At 42.4% G+C, this 16,427-nt stretch overlaps 1 protein-coding gene across 4 annotated transcripts in view; it reads right to left on the bottom strand.

Annotated features, from left to right (window-relative positions):
* LOC126470475 (adenosine receptor A1-like) overlaps nt 1–11,431 on the bottom strand; it is a 184,767-nt gene extending 173,336 nt beyond the window's left edge. For 3 of the 4 annotated variants that reach the window (XM_050098339.1, XM_050098342.1, XM_050098343.1), the window contains exon 1: nt 11,231–11,431. In XM_050098339.1, coding sequence (XP_049954296.1) covers nt 11,231–11,257 — 27 coding nt within the window. In that variant the 5' untranslated portion in view covers nt 11,258–11,431. The remainder of the gene's footprint in view (nt 1–11,230) is intronic. The other variant, XM_050098341.1, reaches the window with a different exon arrangement.
* Nucleotides 11,432–16,427: the final 4,996 nt, after the last annotated feature.

Raw genomic sequence — 16,427 nt, 5'->3', positions numbered from 1 at the left:
CCAGGTCCGTTCCACCACTGTGATACCCACTGGTAACGGCTTCAATCAGCGTGATCGAAGCGAACACTGCTTGCAGCTATGAGCGAAAGTTCACCAATTCAGTTCGCATCCGAATACAGCATTCACAGTCCATATATATACTGAACATGGTGGAGATCTGTACTACACAAAACCGTGAGAAATCCAAGAAATATACTACGAAGGGACACAGGTAAATTAAATAAATTAGTTGCTTCTAGCTAGAAGCTCTTAAAATAATAAACACATGAAAGGTATGTTATCCTGGTGCAGCTGGAACAAAGACTGTACCTATTATAGTCCATGATAAACAGCCGCAGAACTCCATAGGAAAGGAGCAGCGAAGATTTCTGCAGGTGAGACATGCCTGCGCATGAGTGCCAACGCACTCAGCCTCGCATTATATTTCCCCCACCGCTACGCCAAGCACCGTGCGAGGTGGCGCAGTGGTTAGCACATTGGACTTCCATTCGGGAGGACGACGGTTCAATCCCGCGTCCGGCCATTCTGATTTAGGTTTTCCGTGATTTCCCTAAATCGCTCCAGGCAAATGCCGGGATGGTTCCTTTGAAAGGGCACGGCCGATTTCCTTCCCTAATCCGATCAGACCGATGACCTCGCTGTTTGGTCTCTTCCCCCAACACAAGCCACCCCAACCTCTATGCCAGGCTGTCTGAGTGCCAGGAGGGGGCAAAGGTGAAAGGAACGCGCAGAATTAAAATGGCAGAACAGCCGCACTGCACGCAACTTGGTTTTGTATTTCACATTTATCAACAACAAAGGTCACGAACAAAACAAATTTTCAGTATTATTTAATAATTTTTTCCCCCTGAAGGCATAATATAATTTTTATCTGGTACAAACTGTCAGGGTACGGACAGACACAGACAATTTAACAGAGTTTCGCACTCAGTTTGCCATTTATACGTAATTTATTTACTTTCGTAATCGACAAAAGGACTTTTAACAAATATGTCGATGGAAATATTGTAGCACTTTTGTAACGTTTTCATGGAGACTTGGAAACTCTCTCTGAGATAAGCAATGTAGATGTCCTGAACAATATATCATTAAAACTAGAATTACCTTGCAAGTCAATCAGTGGTATCTGCAAATGCACAGGGGCGCTTTCAACTGGAATGGCAAACGGTCTCGAAAAAAACTTGGAAACAGATGTAAGATTGATAGTGCTCTCAAAATCTTTATAAAAGTATCACTGTAATTCTTTCAAGGCCACAATGAATTCTTCAAACCCCACATTTTCCTTACCACCTGCGAGCTTAGGAAATTGGACTGTGTTCATCAGATTGTGTCCCTATTTAAATGCATCCCTACCAAATCGGAAAGTTACCTTGCAATGTCTTACTACGAACAGTGTTCCAGTCAAGTGCACTTAAAATGCTGAGTCTGCAATCCATTCCCGATGTTATAATTTTAGTTTCTGTGCGCCTTCTTCCACCATAGCTTCAACAATAGCAAGTGTCCATAATTTTTGTTCAGTTCCATTGAAAATTGTTGCAACTGACCATGGAACGATGGCAGCTCTCTAAGAGTCTGGCATGTAGTAGAAGAGGAATAGCATGACATCAACTGTGGCCGAGCGGTTCTAGGCACTACAGTCTGGAACAGCGCGACCGTTACGGTCGCAGGTTCGAATCCTGCCTCGGGCATGGCTGTGTGTGATGTCCTTAGGTTAGTTAGGTTTAAGTAGTTCTAAGTTCTAGGGGACTGATGACCTCAGAAGTTGAGTCCCATAGTGCTCAGAGCCATTTGAACCATGACATCAACTGAGAAACAGCTGTCTGTATTGCTGTTATTTCCATATTTCCCAGTCACTAAATGGTGCAGCGATTTTGCTAGTATGAATAGGAAAAATGTAATTAAACTAATATCCTACTTAATGCTAAATGTAACACATGATAATAAGAACTATGTGTAATGTAAGACGGTATATACAGTTCGCAGTCGCTAAGTCGTAACCGTATTGTAGAAAATCGTTCAGCATTGTGACATGATATGTTTTTTACTTCGAAAGGAAGTGATTATGGGTATATACGCATGCTTGCCACATACTTCCTGATGTTGTGTGTAAATTGTAGCTCGTTTTGAGAGTTCCCTTACGGACTTCGAACTCCTTGGCTTACATTTACAAGTAGGAAAACATTTTTTATTCTTTCACATTAGCCGCTATTTATTGTTAAAAAAACCACTTTTGGCTTTGTCCTTGCTTCTGTGCCTTTCGTGTACCTATCATGATTACGTATTCGGCATCCCAGGTATAAAATTGTATATATACCGCCTAGGTTCTCTATCCCAGCTGTAACATTTAGTTCTTCACCATTCTGACAGCTAGTATATATTCCACTACATTTAGCACAAACTCCACTTCCTATTCACTTTCAGCTACTACTGTTGCATCATCGAATGAATCGTGTTGTGCTAGTTTTCCGTCCTTGACAAACAACAATAATCCTTTAATTCCCTCGCTCTCATTTCACTGCACAAATAAACATCAGTGGTGACAATGAATTTGCCTTATATCTTCCCTGGTTCTGACTTCTTACACAAAAATGTCAGTACTGAGTATTGTAATTTGCTCTGAAGAGAAGGAGTGGGCAAAAAGATTTCGGGTTTGCAGCCGGTCGTCGTAAACTTCATTGCACGATATTTCGGGTGGACTACTGCCAGCCATCTTCAGGTGAGCAGATCAAGGACTGACGAAGACGTTCTCCGCTTCAGCTTCTGATAGTACTACCGCGCATGCGTTGCAATTGCGGAGACAGTAGGGCCACACCGACCAGCAGCAGCGCCCTCGCTGGTGGAACTGCAGTAATCAGCGGCCGTCGTTATTCTCGCTGGACGCAGCTATCGAAGTCTTCTGGCGTCTTCGTCTCGAGCAAATTTCTGAGATGACGGGATTCCATGCGTTATTCAATTGGTAACCACTGTCACGATAGCTGAGGCCAACGAGAATATCGACGGCCGCTGATTACTGCAGTTACACCAGCGAGGGCGCTGCCGCTGGTCGGTGTGGCCCTTCTGTCTCCGCAATTTCAACGCATGCGCGGTAGTACTATCAGAAGCTGAAGCGGAGAACGTCTTCGTCAGTCCTTGATCGGCTCCCCTGAAGATGGCTGGCAGTTGTCCAGCCGAAATATCGTGCAATGAAGTTTACGACGACCGGCTGCAAACCCGAAATCTTTTTGACCAGTTGATTCGCCGGAAAAATTTCAAATTTTGCACGAAAAGGAGTGGGTTTCCATCTCTGTCTATTATCGATACCACACTACATAAAAAAATTAAGAACATTTTATGTCAGCCAGCATTAGAAAACGCCTTCCCATAATTATTGCGTCCCAATGAGCTCCACAGTACGACCTCACCTGTATTATGGATGTGCTTGTCCTCTCCATTTACCTAAAGGACAATCGTTTTGCAGTGTGTTTGTAGGTACCACCGATTGGCAACGCTGCAGCAGCGAATCTGCGAAACCACGGTGGGAGTTTCGTGACTCATTATCTCGGGCTCTGATCTGACTGAGCCGTCTACAATGGTCACTGGATATGTAAACAAAGAAGCGACAGATGTGATACAGACGGAGGTGAAACCCTACACCAGGTTAACTAGAACGCGTGGTTTTCTCTCGTAACTGCTCGAACACGTATGAGATTTTTAATGGGCCAGACAACACAGACTGAACATTAGCTGACAGGAGCCGTGTAGTGTGCCCCAACGAGTCGCGATACTTGCTCTTTTCAAATGATACAACACGTCGAGTGTACAGGCGGGCCAATAAGGCGTTCAATCCACAGTGTGTGGAAGGTAGTAGATCAAGTGTTATTCGTGTATCTTATAAACCATTATTCTACATCATTATGTCAACAGTCTTTGTAAGAAACACCGTACAAGTTTCTATGATACCAGTACTGCTTCATGACACGTTTATTTCTCGACACTGGATGAGGAGTAGGTCAATGGAACAGTCTTTGCGCAGGGAAAATATGAAGGTGCACAGTAAGTCAATATGTCGTTCGTAAAAAAGCCTTTGACCTTGAATTGTCTGATAACGCAAATTAATTTCGTTTCCTTATTAGTTGTTGTCTATAACGATAAGCCACGTATTAAAACAGATACATCTGAATAGCTGCAACATTTAATAACTCAACACTGACACCAAAGTGAAAGCCTTCTTTCAGTCAAGATATGAAATAAATACTTTTGTTGAAATGTCTCATGAGAATGACACATTCCACACATATTGTGTACGTATTCACCTTATTATCTTGCTGCTCGAGGAACACAGCTATAATTCCGTTACATACTTTTGCTCTTTTGTTATGACGCCAACCAAGATTATAAATGCCCCTTCTCTATAGAGAAGCTGAATTCAGCATTATCTTTGACTAGTGACAGGACACATGGTCACAATAAAGTACAGATCGTTCGTCAATAGACGACTGAACAACTGTAGTAGAGACACAGCAGAGTATGGAGGTGAAGATCCACTTCTAATTTTCTTGCGTTCATTTGCACTCGGACATTATGTTCTTCAATGCTGTAGTCCAACACATTTTGAGTTTACTGAATAGTAAAAAAATTAAAGCAAATGATTATCATTAAAATGTATCAATTAAAGGAAACTAGTGGAAATTAACTGGTAGAATGACTGAAAAGTCGTAAATAATTGTTCAAAGTGAATATGGGATCGCCGCGCGGAATTAGCCGAGCGGTCTTAGGCGCTGCAGTCATGGACTGTGCTGCTGGTCCCGGCGGAGGTTCAAGTCCTTCCTCAGGCATGGGTGTTTGTGTTTGCCCTTAGGATAATTTAGGTTAAGTAGTGTGTAAGCTTAGGGACTGATGACCTTTGCAGTTAAGTCCCATAAGATGTCACACACATTTGAACATTTTTGAATATGGGATCTCTACAGTGCCAAACTTACTGTTTCTGTTCCGTTGTATGAAAATTAGGAAATAATGTACCACCACATGGGCTTCAGTGAAATAAAGCTTTTCCCAGAAAGATTATACTCTTGTTACTAGCTTTGTATAGCAAGTTTTATGAGCCTCAATAGATGAGTAGTCAGTACGTCTGACATCTTGGCGGGGAGGTAGTGTTCATTTCCCGGTACCACTAAGGATTTTTCCTAGTTGGAAGTACTGGAACTGCCTCCTGGTGCCAACTGAGGACCTACCTGGCTGGGAAGTAGCGACTACAAAGGTCTATAAAACTCACAGCGGTTGAGAGAGTGGTGTACCCATGCCATGCCCCTCGATATCCCGTTCGCATGATGATATATGGCAGAGGCTCGGTCCTCTGCACCTGATCACAGTGTTCATACAGCAAGTAACAGTAGTCTGGCAGCCATATGCTAACACAAATAGCTACATCAGAGTCAGTGTAGCACAATAAAAATTATTAATAACTAGACACTCTATAGCCAACTGTCTGTGTTCAGACATAGTGTCAGTACCCAGGAATGGGTGAATCACATTACGACTGTGAACCACAGCGCCACCGATGCATCCATTACAGCCAGCAGATCAATCATACAGACAACCAACCCCTTGTAGAACGAGGACTGCTGTTCTGCAGTCAGGTTCAGGCGTGCTGCGCAGCGATGGTTTAAACATCAGTAAGTTGCAGATAACTTCGGAGCCTTTCGTGTGGAGAAAAGTACCTCGAAATTATTAAAGAGAGCAAAAAGAGACCGTGGCATTCCTGAATTCAGTACATCACTCTACCATTTATACATTAGTATTAGAGACCATCAAGAGTATTTGCGATTGAGACGGGGGCTATCGACTAACTGCTATAATGGGATAATGTACAATGGTTCTCACCTCACGAGCAAAGGAGACATAACTAAGGCAATTAAGGAACATTTCGTAGAAATGATAGCTACTATCAGTCGTTCATTATAGTCCTCTATTGTAAGAGAACTATGGCCGAGGAAGTTTATAAATGCCTCTTCTCTATAGAGGAGCTGAATTCAGCATTATCTTTGACTAGTGACACGACACATGGTCACTACAAAGTACACTGTTACCAAGTTGCGGCATCTCGTAGGGAATGCAAAAGAAATCCTCTTTGCCGTGTTAAATAGGACATGGGAAACAGGACAGACATTCATTCCGTTTCATGGAACTATGCAGTACTAATACCACTTGATACTAGCGTGAATGGTTATCGTAGGTTTCCTCTGAAGAACAGCGTAAGAAAGTTATTTGAATGTATGGCGAATTGCCATGTTCTTTGGTTTCTCTATTGGTTCCTCGTTTGGGTTCAAGAAATATGATTCCGACATAGGTAATCTGACCCAGCTGGAATCCTGCCTACGCAGGCAACGGTTCATAGTTATCGTTTTCGATATGAAGAAGTTCTAAGAGAACATTTGGAGGCATTATATCCTCAGACAATTCCATCAACGCGGCTTAAGAGGATGACTACCCGTCTTTCTATGGTCCATTCCTTTAAGGTATATTTCAGATACTGAGTTGAGGAACTCGTAGCAGAGCGGTTTGAATAGGGGTGCAGCGTCCCATGAGGAATCACACTGAGCGTCACTCTCTCCTGTGTTACTTTTAACTGCACTTCAACAGCAACACGTCAGTTGCAAGTCGCCCTAAAGTGAACAGAACTCGGCAGGAAATAGCGTGCGTGGACTTCCATCGTTATCGGTGTATATTTATTTAGCCAGGGACACTTCTGAGAGTGACAGATTCAACGATGTTTCCGGGCCGCGTTTACAAAACTCTCGTGGATGTCACTCCTGAGAAACCTGTAAGCACAGTCTCTAAAAACAATTAATTTTTTCCATACGCCCTGGAAAGACAAGAGAGTCTGTGGAGGTTTTCGTGAGGTCTAGACTGTATTATGGATGCCAGGTGTGTGGATCAGCAAAACCTTTAAGTTTAATGATCTCAAATGCAAACCAATATCAAGGCGTAAAAGAGTTTGCGTGTGGCTGCGGGACCAGCTCCATTCCTAGCTTTCATCCTGAGGCTGCTGAGCCATAACTACACTTCTGGCAGTAGCTCCTTGTGCAAGGTCACCATGGAATCGTCTTTCTCAAATTACAGATGAGAGGCGAACTTCGGTCAAGGCGCTTGGTGAGGATGATACACCAAACTTTCTGCAGGTTAGAGTTGTCAGTCACCATTGCTGCTTTTAGGCCGAATATTATCTTACAAAAAAGATTAAAAGGGAGACTGTACTCCATGAATTTTTAAAGCCATATTTATTAATGTTTCATATCACTTCTGCAGGAATGTGGCAGTCTACAATGACGTATCTGAGCAGGGAGGAAACGTGGGCTGCGCTATGGTTTCCCGTTATAGTGTTCTACGGGTATCGTGTTTTAGGCCACGCAAGGATTCGGCGCAACAACTTGTTAAATGGAAAATCCAGAGTTGGCAGGAAAAATGTGTGGAAGTATCACATAACAAGATGTGATTTGCAAAGCCAGACTCCCGACCGAGGTGCTGTTCCTTCCAGTCACAGAGGTGGCACGAAGTACTGTTAAACTGCCTCCGTTTTGGACACACTCTGCTGACGCACAGATTTCTCCTCCACTGAGAGGACCAGCCAGTATGCATTACGCCACATTTTAGCTGATTATGTTTTATTTGCTGAGATTTGGTGAGGCGGACGGAGAGGGGGAGGGGGAACAGTTACCTACACGCTCGCTCCCTATTGTAGACAACGATCGTACGAGTTTCCAACGAAGTGTGAAGTGACAGTACAATTCTCTACAACAATATGGCAATGGTGTGTAACTTGCGTAGGAGTGGTTGGTTCTTTTCCATTTTCTTTAGGAGTTACACCACAACCATTTGCAGAAAAAAATTAACTCGTTTTATTTCCATTACTTACGTCGAAGTATTTCATCCTTTGACTATTACAGAATTTTTAAACATTGAATTGTATGTGTATTTTACTCACCATTTGGGAATCGCGTGAAAAGAAAGCATATGTAAATAAGTCAGAGAGACTTGCTCCTTTCCGTTTTCTATTGGTGGTCAAAAAGCCACAACTTTTAATGCTTTTATCGTATTATTGGATGTTTCATATAAATTCTCTGTCCTATGTCTACTGCACAGATTTTAGCAAAGAGCTAAGAAGTATCCTTTTTTCTAGTTTTTAAACTAGCTCTAAAAAAGCAAAAAAGTGCGTTCTGCTCAACAACAACGACAACCGTATCAACAAAGACCACTCTTTTTAATCCAATGGTTCAAATGGCTCTGAGCACTATGGGACTTAACATCTATGGTCATCAGTCCCCTAGAACTTAGAACTACTTAAACCTAACTAACCTAAGGACAGCACACAACACCCAGCCATCACGAGGCAGAGAAAATCCCTGACCCCGCTGGGAATCGAACCCGGGAACCCGCGCGTGGGAAGGGAGAACGCTACCGCACGACCACGAGATGCGGGCTTTTAATTCAATGATTAATCATCAATTAGATACACAGTGTACAGTCATGATGCAGGAAAACTCACAAACGTCAGAGACGAGATAAACTGCGAGATTAATCTTGTGTTTCGGCTTCAGCGAGGCACTATAACTCACAGTAGATGTCCTGTGACCCGATACATCCGTACATTTAAAACGATGACTATTGTGCCACCGCCTCAGATTTAGTTTGAAGTTTAATTTCCCGACTATATGATTATAAAAAAATAAAATAAAATAAAATAAAACAAAAACAAAGCTGAAAGGGAAAGAATATTAGAAGACTGTACATTTCAAATTGAGGTGTTCACAAGAATACTAGAAGGTGTCTTTAACATTTCCAGATCTACTTACAATAAACGGTTCTGCTGGACACTCCAACCGCATTAGCTCTTATTCGTCATTTAGGAATCGTGCGAGGAAGAAAACATGCATAGACCAGCCAAGGATCTTGGTTTTTTGCTGACCTTGCCATCTACTGGTTTTACGGACGTTTTTCCCACTGACGAAAACTTATGTTCAATTAACGCTGCCGCTTCTCAGGTTTCCGTAGATCTATCAACAGATCTACAGTAGATCCTGGCATATAGATACGCCTGGTCCTTCATTTTCTAACACTTGCCTCGTGGGGATACGGATCAAGTTATGGTCAAATCATGTGATTTCGTGTTCCTCTATGGCTTCGATAGGGGTGTTCTTCCACCTACTTATAAGATCATAGGAATTGGTAGCTAAGCTTTCTTATTTATGTGCCATAATTACTAGTGAATTTAATCTGAAATTTAGCCTATATTCAACCTGTTTATCTTCACTGCAGATTCCTCTTATAGAACAACTGAACACAATCGACGCTGTACCAAATGTTTTCTTTTCATTATGTAATTAGCTCCAGTGCGCTTAAAATTTCTTTTGGTGGACACGTGGCCACATTGATGTTTTCAATTTACGGGAAAGATTTTATCTACAGCTGTTGTCATTCATAGTAATCGTTGTGGGCACTACTGTTTATGTTCTAAGAATACATATACTCCATAATAAACACAATAGCAATTTTCTTTGTTTGCAATATACAGTCGTTCTTATCATCACTATCCTTACGATGGGAAGAAATTTCAACGTTTCATAGCCCTTCTTGTCACCAGCATTTAACATTTCCGAAATCTGAATTACTGCTAAGCTGTGACTTATTACGATACAAACACAAATACATCACATCTAACAGATTATTAACAAATCGTATTAGTGACTGTTATTTTATTGAGATAAATAACACATGCAATGCATGTTATACTGTGTGTTAGGGTACGCGCGCCCTGTGGACATGGATTCTTCATTCCAAGAAAGAGAACATCCGCTGCCGTAGAGAGGCCGACTGCAATTTCGTCAGAGCTAAGTAACATTTGGTGTGACGTTATTTCTAGTGGAGAGCTCGTGCACTTTGCTTCATTTAAGTAGGGTTTTTTTCCTAATTAATGTCAGGAATATTAGGAAAAAAGACTCAATACTTGACGAAGCCTAGCAAGGGAAGGAAGAAATGATAAACTAAGATATTATTTAATTTTACGCACGACGTTTTCTTCTGCAGGGTAATTCAAGGTTATCGCATATTGGCTAAGCAATGGCACCCTAACGCACTGAACAGCCCAGAACTTAGCTCAGTATCGTCTTTCCCGTTAAGCTTGTATTTTAACTCAAACCATCTGTTTCTGTGGTTAAGGTTGCTAATGTACTACTGCAACTCCTGGTGACAGAAAACATTTTCCTCATCAGTGTATGTCGCTCGATGGTGAGAGGTGATGGCGAACAGTAAATCACCAAGTTATCGGTCCTTTCTAGGATTCGGTTCTAGATGCCTCCCGAAGTGAGGCTGTATGACACCGCACAGTGATCTATTGGAAGAATAGGGACACTCTTTCTAGAGAGGTGTATTCCGTACTGTTACCCACAATCGCTCTCTCACTTGTTTGTTATCGATATTTCAAACGAAATACTGCAGTCTACAAATTCACCAACGCTAGACATTTAGCAACAAAAATGACACTTCGCGAAAAAGTAGCATTAGTGTGCATGTTGGAAAACGCAGCTTTACAGTTACTGTTCTTCATCCACTCCTCGGCTCCTTGAAGTCTTCTAAGCAACAATTCATAGAAACTTCTTCTCGCTATCAGGAGTGTAGCTACAACCATGATTCAACCTCATCTAGGACTAGGCCGGAGAAAGCGTTTTGTAACACAACAAAATTTGTGGAAAATCATTAGAGAAAAATATTCCCGATCACAAGTCGCACCTTACGTCATAGCATCACAACGAGCAGCCTGCCAGATCCGCATAACAGTTTTCACGAAGCGCGCACACAGTAGTTTATTTACAATGACTAACCACAGAACGATATCACAAGTGCTTGCCTTCACACTGTTGGCATTTAAAACGTTCACGTCGCAGCCTGTTAAGGTAAGCCTATACGTACAAAATATTCTGCACAAACTGCAGTGAAAATGAACGTGGAAAAGACCTATGACTCAACTGGATTCGCAACGAAACCCTAATATATCGAACTAAGGTGCAAGGATACATCACGAACTTCCGAATGAAATCACATCAGTTGCTCTCCAGTGTTAAAGGCAACTACTCACGTAAGAAGCACAAGTAACTTTGAAGGGGAAGAGAAAGTGATGATTATTTGAGCCTCAGCCGTGCTCTTTACTTGCCGCTCCTGAAATACCCACCACCGTGCCTGCCCTAATTTAGTGCCTTACCATATGCCAGTCTGCAGAGACGTACATTGTTCTTTAAGATAAGACTTCGAATGACAAATTATCTCCAGTTCCACAGGGAGCGAGCTTCCGTAAGCGCTGGAATCGTCATAATTAACAAATCGCGAAGAGGTGAAGTAGCGCTGCTGGAACTACGCACTCGGTAGAACATGTTTACTGCTGCCGCCCGCACCGGCGCGCACACTGCTCTCTGGTGGAGGACTGGCGGCGGCTGGAGCGGCTTGCTAGAAAGCCGCTTACCTAACGCGCAGACAAGTTTCAATGTCATCCGCGAGTCCGCGCTCTTAACAATGTGTCATCGTAACTATACAGTTTCACGCGCGTCCGTGGCCAAGGTCGTAAAATTACCGTGACCGTATATTCTGGACAAGGAGATGAACTTTTCGACTATCTGCTGGCGAAAAGGTCTCCGTCGAAATTTGGCCATTATGTATAATCTCTGCTCAGGTTCCACCTAACATTCAAGTAGAGCCAATAATGTTTGCAGATGACACAAGTTCTAAAAATCATCCAGTTAAAGAGAAAGCACCTGAATAGCTCGTTATCAACGTTTTTCAATGAATCATTAATCGGTTTTCTGAAAACGTAGTAGTAGGCCAGACAACTTTGGAAATATGTTGTCCAGCCCCATGTTGTCAAGGCTGTTCCACGTAGGCTGCAGAAGTTACACTGGAAAACATTTACACATCCTCAGAGAGTCCAAATCTTTCCCCATGCGATATCCTTGCTTTTGGAGTACTGGAGAAAGACACTGCGGACGAAGAGGTGCGTGCCTGGGTGGAATCATGGTTCTATAGGTAACTGCAAACATTTTTCCATGAAGGCACTGACTGTCTTGTTTCAAAGCAGGATAAACGTATTAGAAGTTACGGCCATTAATTTTGAGATATTAAACAGCTTACTTAGGTTTTCGTGTCTGTCTCATTTCTGTTTGACTGCCCTTTGTAATATCTCTTTTCGGTAAGAACATATTAGTTGCTGGCCTTAAGGCTTTGTTGATCTCCGTAATCTATTTGGCTACGCAGACCACAGGAATATGAAAAGAATATATATAGAAAACATTACAAAGATTCATTTCCATAATCATCTTATGATTGAAGCTCTTTTGTCGTCGTGTTTGCTTCCTTATACGTAATAAGGAATATGGTACTGTCGTGAACACTGTTTTAGCACGCGTGTAAGTTTCGGTGAAGTTTCTCCTTCTTCATTACTTCCATTTATTCTCTGTTAAATAAGATTTTAAAATTTTTATGCATTATAACATAAAAGAGTGTTTGAAGTTATCGTATTTATACTAATAAAAGTACTTACAGAAAAAGTACTGCTCATTGGTGTTCACGTTGCTGTTTGATATTTGCTGAATAGCTATAATTACTGCCTACCAATACGTCATCCGCACTTAGTAATCGTTTATCTATGTTTTGTTCAGTAATTTGCCAAATTTTAGGTCTCATATGAAGTTAACTATTTTTTTATAGCACTACTGTCATGATATTACGTTCTGCTGTGAGCGAAGATTCGTTATTTTACTCTTTCACTTGCATTTTCTAGGTTGCAGTACTAGTTTTCAAAAAGTATGTTCAAGTGTATGCTGACTGTGAATAGGCTTTGTGAAAAAGCACGGCGCGTGGTTTGAGGCCCATTTCACGGATAGCGCTGCCCCTCCCGCCGGTGGCTTCTTCGCCCACTGCTTGAATACTGCTCGGCAGTTTGGGATCCGTACCAGATAGGGTTGATAGAAGAGATAGAGAGATCCAACGGAGAGCAGCGCGCTTCGTTACAGGATCATTTAGTAATCGTGAAAGCGTTACGGAGATGATAGATAAACTCCAGTGGAAGACTCTGCAGGAGAGACGCTCAGTAGCTCGGTACGGGCTTTTGTTAAAGTTTCGAGAACATACCTTCACCGAAGAGTCAAGCAGTATATTGCTCCCTCCTACGTATATCTCGCGAAGAGACCATGAGGATAAAATCAGAGAGATTAGAGCCCACACATAAGCATACCGACAATCCTTCTTTCCACGAACAATACGAGACTGGAATAGAAGGGAGAACCAATAGAGGTACTCAGGGTACCCTCCGCCACACACCGTCAGGTGGCTTGCGGAATATGGATGTAGATGTAGATGTAGATGTAGATGTAGATGTTCGAGTCCTCCCTCGGGCATGGGTGTGTGTGTGTTCTTTATAGCATAAGTTAGTTTAGGCAGTGCGTAAGTCTAGGGACCGATGACCTAAGCAGTTTGGTCCTTTAGGAATTCACACCCACCCACCCACACATGCACACACACACACACACACACACACACACACACACACACACACACACATGAAAAAGCGAGTTTGGTTGGATGGTGGGCGGGTTATGTATGTAAATGTCTGTACTAATTTTTTGTCGATGTCTCGTTTTCACGCTTCTATAACGCGGTTGCTGGATCTTCTTAACACGCACTGTTTCACTTTCCTGCCTCTCTGGTGAATTTTACTTGTGGACCCATCATACGAAAAAATTTTTGTAGGTCAAAAGTTAGTGCTACTAAAGGGGGCATCTGTCTGTGGGACATTTGGCCACCTCCTAACGATCCCTCCTGCGTAGGCAAGGCCAACTTTGTACTTTCGACCGAGAGCCCCCCATTTTTATTGTATATTCGGATTCTAGTCCAAAAAACACGGAAAGTTTACCATTTTCTTTCATTCGTAGTAGATGGCGCTGTAATTGACGAATATAAAGTGTGTCTGTTTTTTAAACTAGGAATCGACGCATTTGATTCTACATTTCATTTACGATGTAACTGTAAGTATTTGTGTTCTAACAGTTGATATTTATGGTCGAAATTTACTGTCGTGTTACAAATTTGATTGTATGGAGAAATATGGTTAGAAACTATGTTTATCTTGAACCAGGAATGATGTGGTCGGTGGAATAGTTTTCTGTTCCCATAGAGATGCTTGATTTCGTTGAGTCTGCTTGCCTCTCGTCATCGGGGTGCTTGATTTGGGTGAGCATCCATAGCAAGTGCGTCTCTTACTCTCACTTCATGGACGATCTACCTTATTACAACGGCTGTGGTTTTTATTCCGAAAGTAGTGACGGAAGTTGGACGCAAACACATACCGAAATCAGTCACCCTGACGCCGGGGTTCGAGTTTGACCATCGAAATGAAGTATTCCGATGGTTTGGAGACTCACCAATTTCAACCTCGCAGGGAAAAGAAAATTATGTTACCAATCAAGTGGCTTAATTGCCAGACACGTCAATGTCTAGCCATATTATTTTTATTATACAGTCACAATTGAAAACACTCAAGGAGCGTTTGAACATCTTCATCAACCTTCGAAACACAAAGATTTAGATTTATATCTTAAATTAAATGTAGAATGAAGTGCGTGGTTTCTTAATTGTAAATACAGGCACACTCGTTATTGGTCGAATGACAAACAATGGTCTGGTAAACCGAACGTAGGTTTTGGCATAGAATCCAAATATGCAATAAAAATGGGTGTTTCCCATTTGAGAATACAAAGGTCTCCCTACCCACGCAGGAGGGGTTGTTAGGAGATGGCCAGTTGCAGCATGGACTGATGTCCTTTTTCACTATGTTAACTTTTCACCTAGAATATTTTTCTCCCGTAGAATATGTCATTTTCGAGATATTTAGCTGCCTCAAGTTAAAACAAACACACTGTATACACTGAGGTGACAAAAGCCATGGGATACCTCGTAATATCATATCTTACCACTTTTTGCCTGGCATAGAGGAGCAACTCGACGTGGGACGGACTCAACAAGTCGCTGGAACTCCCCTGCAGAAATATTAGGCCGCGTTGCCTCTACAGCCGTCCACAATTGCAAAACTGTTGCCGGCGCAGGATTTTGTGCATGAACTCATCTCCCCATTACGTCCCATAAATGTTCAATAGGATTCATGTTGGGCTATGTGTGTGGGCAAATCATTCGCAAGAACTGTCCAGAATGCGCTTCAAACAAATTGCGAACAACTGTAGCTCGGTGACATGGTGCATTGTCACCCATAAAAATTTCATCAATGTTTGATAACACGAAGTCAATCAATGGCTGAAAATGATCTCGAAGTAGCTGAACATAACCATTTCCAATCAATGACAGCTTTAGTAGGAGCAGAGAAACCACTCCGTTGTATGTTCACACAATTATGGGCCCACCACCAGCTTGCAAAGTGCCTTGTTGACAACTTGATTCCATGGCTCCGAAGGATCTGCGTCACACTCGAACTCTACCATCAGCTCCTACCAACTGAAATCGAAAATAATCAGCGTAGGCCAAAGTCTAGTGTACAACCATTATCCTCACGAGCAGAGGAGACGCGCTGCAGGCGAAGTCGTGCTGTTAGGATAGGCACTCACATTGGTCGTCTGCTGTCATATCCCATCAGCGCCAAATTTCGCCGAACTATCCTAACGGACACGACTTTCGCAAGTCCCACATCGATATATATGGTTATTTCACGCAGTCATACTTGTCTGTTAGCGCTGACAACTCTACGCAAACACCGCTGCTCCCAGTAGTTAAGTGATGGCCGTCGGCCAGTGCGTTATCCGTGGTGAGAGGTAATGCCAGAAGTCTGGTATTGTCGTCACATTCTTGACAGTGTGGATCTCGGAATATTTGATTCCCAACGATTTCCGAATGAGAAAATCCGATGCCTCTACCTCCAACTACCAGTCGACGTTGAAAGTCTATTAATTGCCGTCATGCGGCCATAATCACGCGGGAAACATTTTCCAATGAATCATCAAAGTACAAAAGACATATCCGCTAATGTGCTGCCCTTTTACACATTGTTACGCGATACTATCGTCATCTGGTTATGTGTATATCGCTATCCCATGACTTTTGTCACTTCAGTGTATATGTCGCAGTGTGATCTGTGATACATATTTATTACACTACTGGCCATTAAAATTGCTACACGACGAAGATGACGTGCTGCATACGCGAAATTTAACCGACAGGTAGAATATGCTGTGATATGCAAAAGATTAGCTTTTCAGAGCATTAACACAAGGTTGGCGCCGGTGGCGAACCGTACAATGAGCTGACATGAGGAATGTTTCCAACCAATTTCTCACACACAAACAGCAGTTGACCAGCGTTGCCTGGTGAAACGATGTTGTGATGGCTCGTGTAAGGAGAAGAAA

Source organism: Schistocerca serialis, chromosome 3, assembly GCF_023864345.2.
Source record: "Schistocerca serialis cubense isolate TAMUIC-IGC-003099 chromosome 3, iqSchSeri2.2, whole genome shotgun sequence".
NCBI lineage: Eukaryota > Metazoa > Arthropoda > Insecta > Orthoptera > Acrididae > Schistocerca > Schistocerca serialis.
This window is presented reverse-complemented; position numbering and strand designations above follow the sequence as displayed.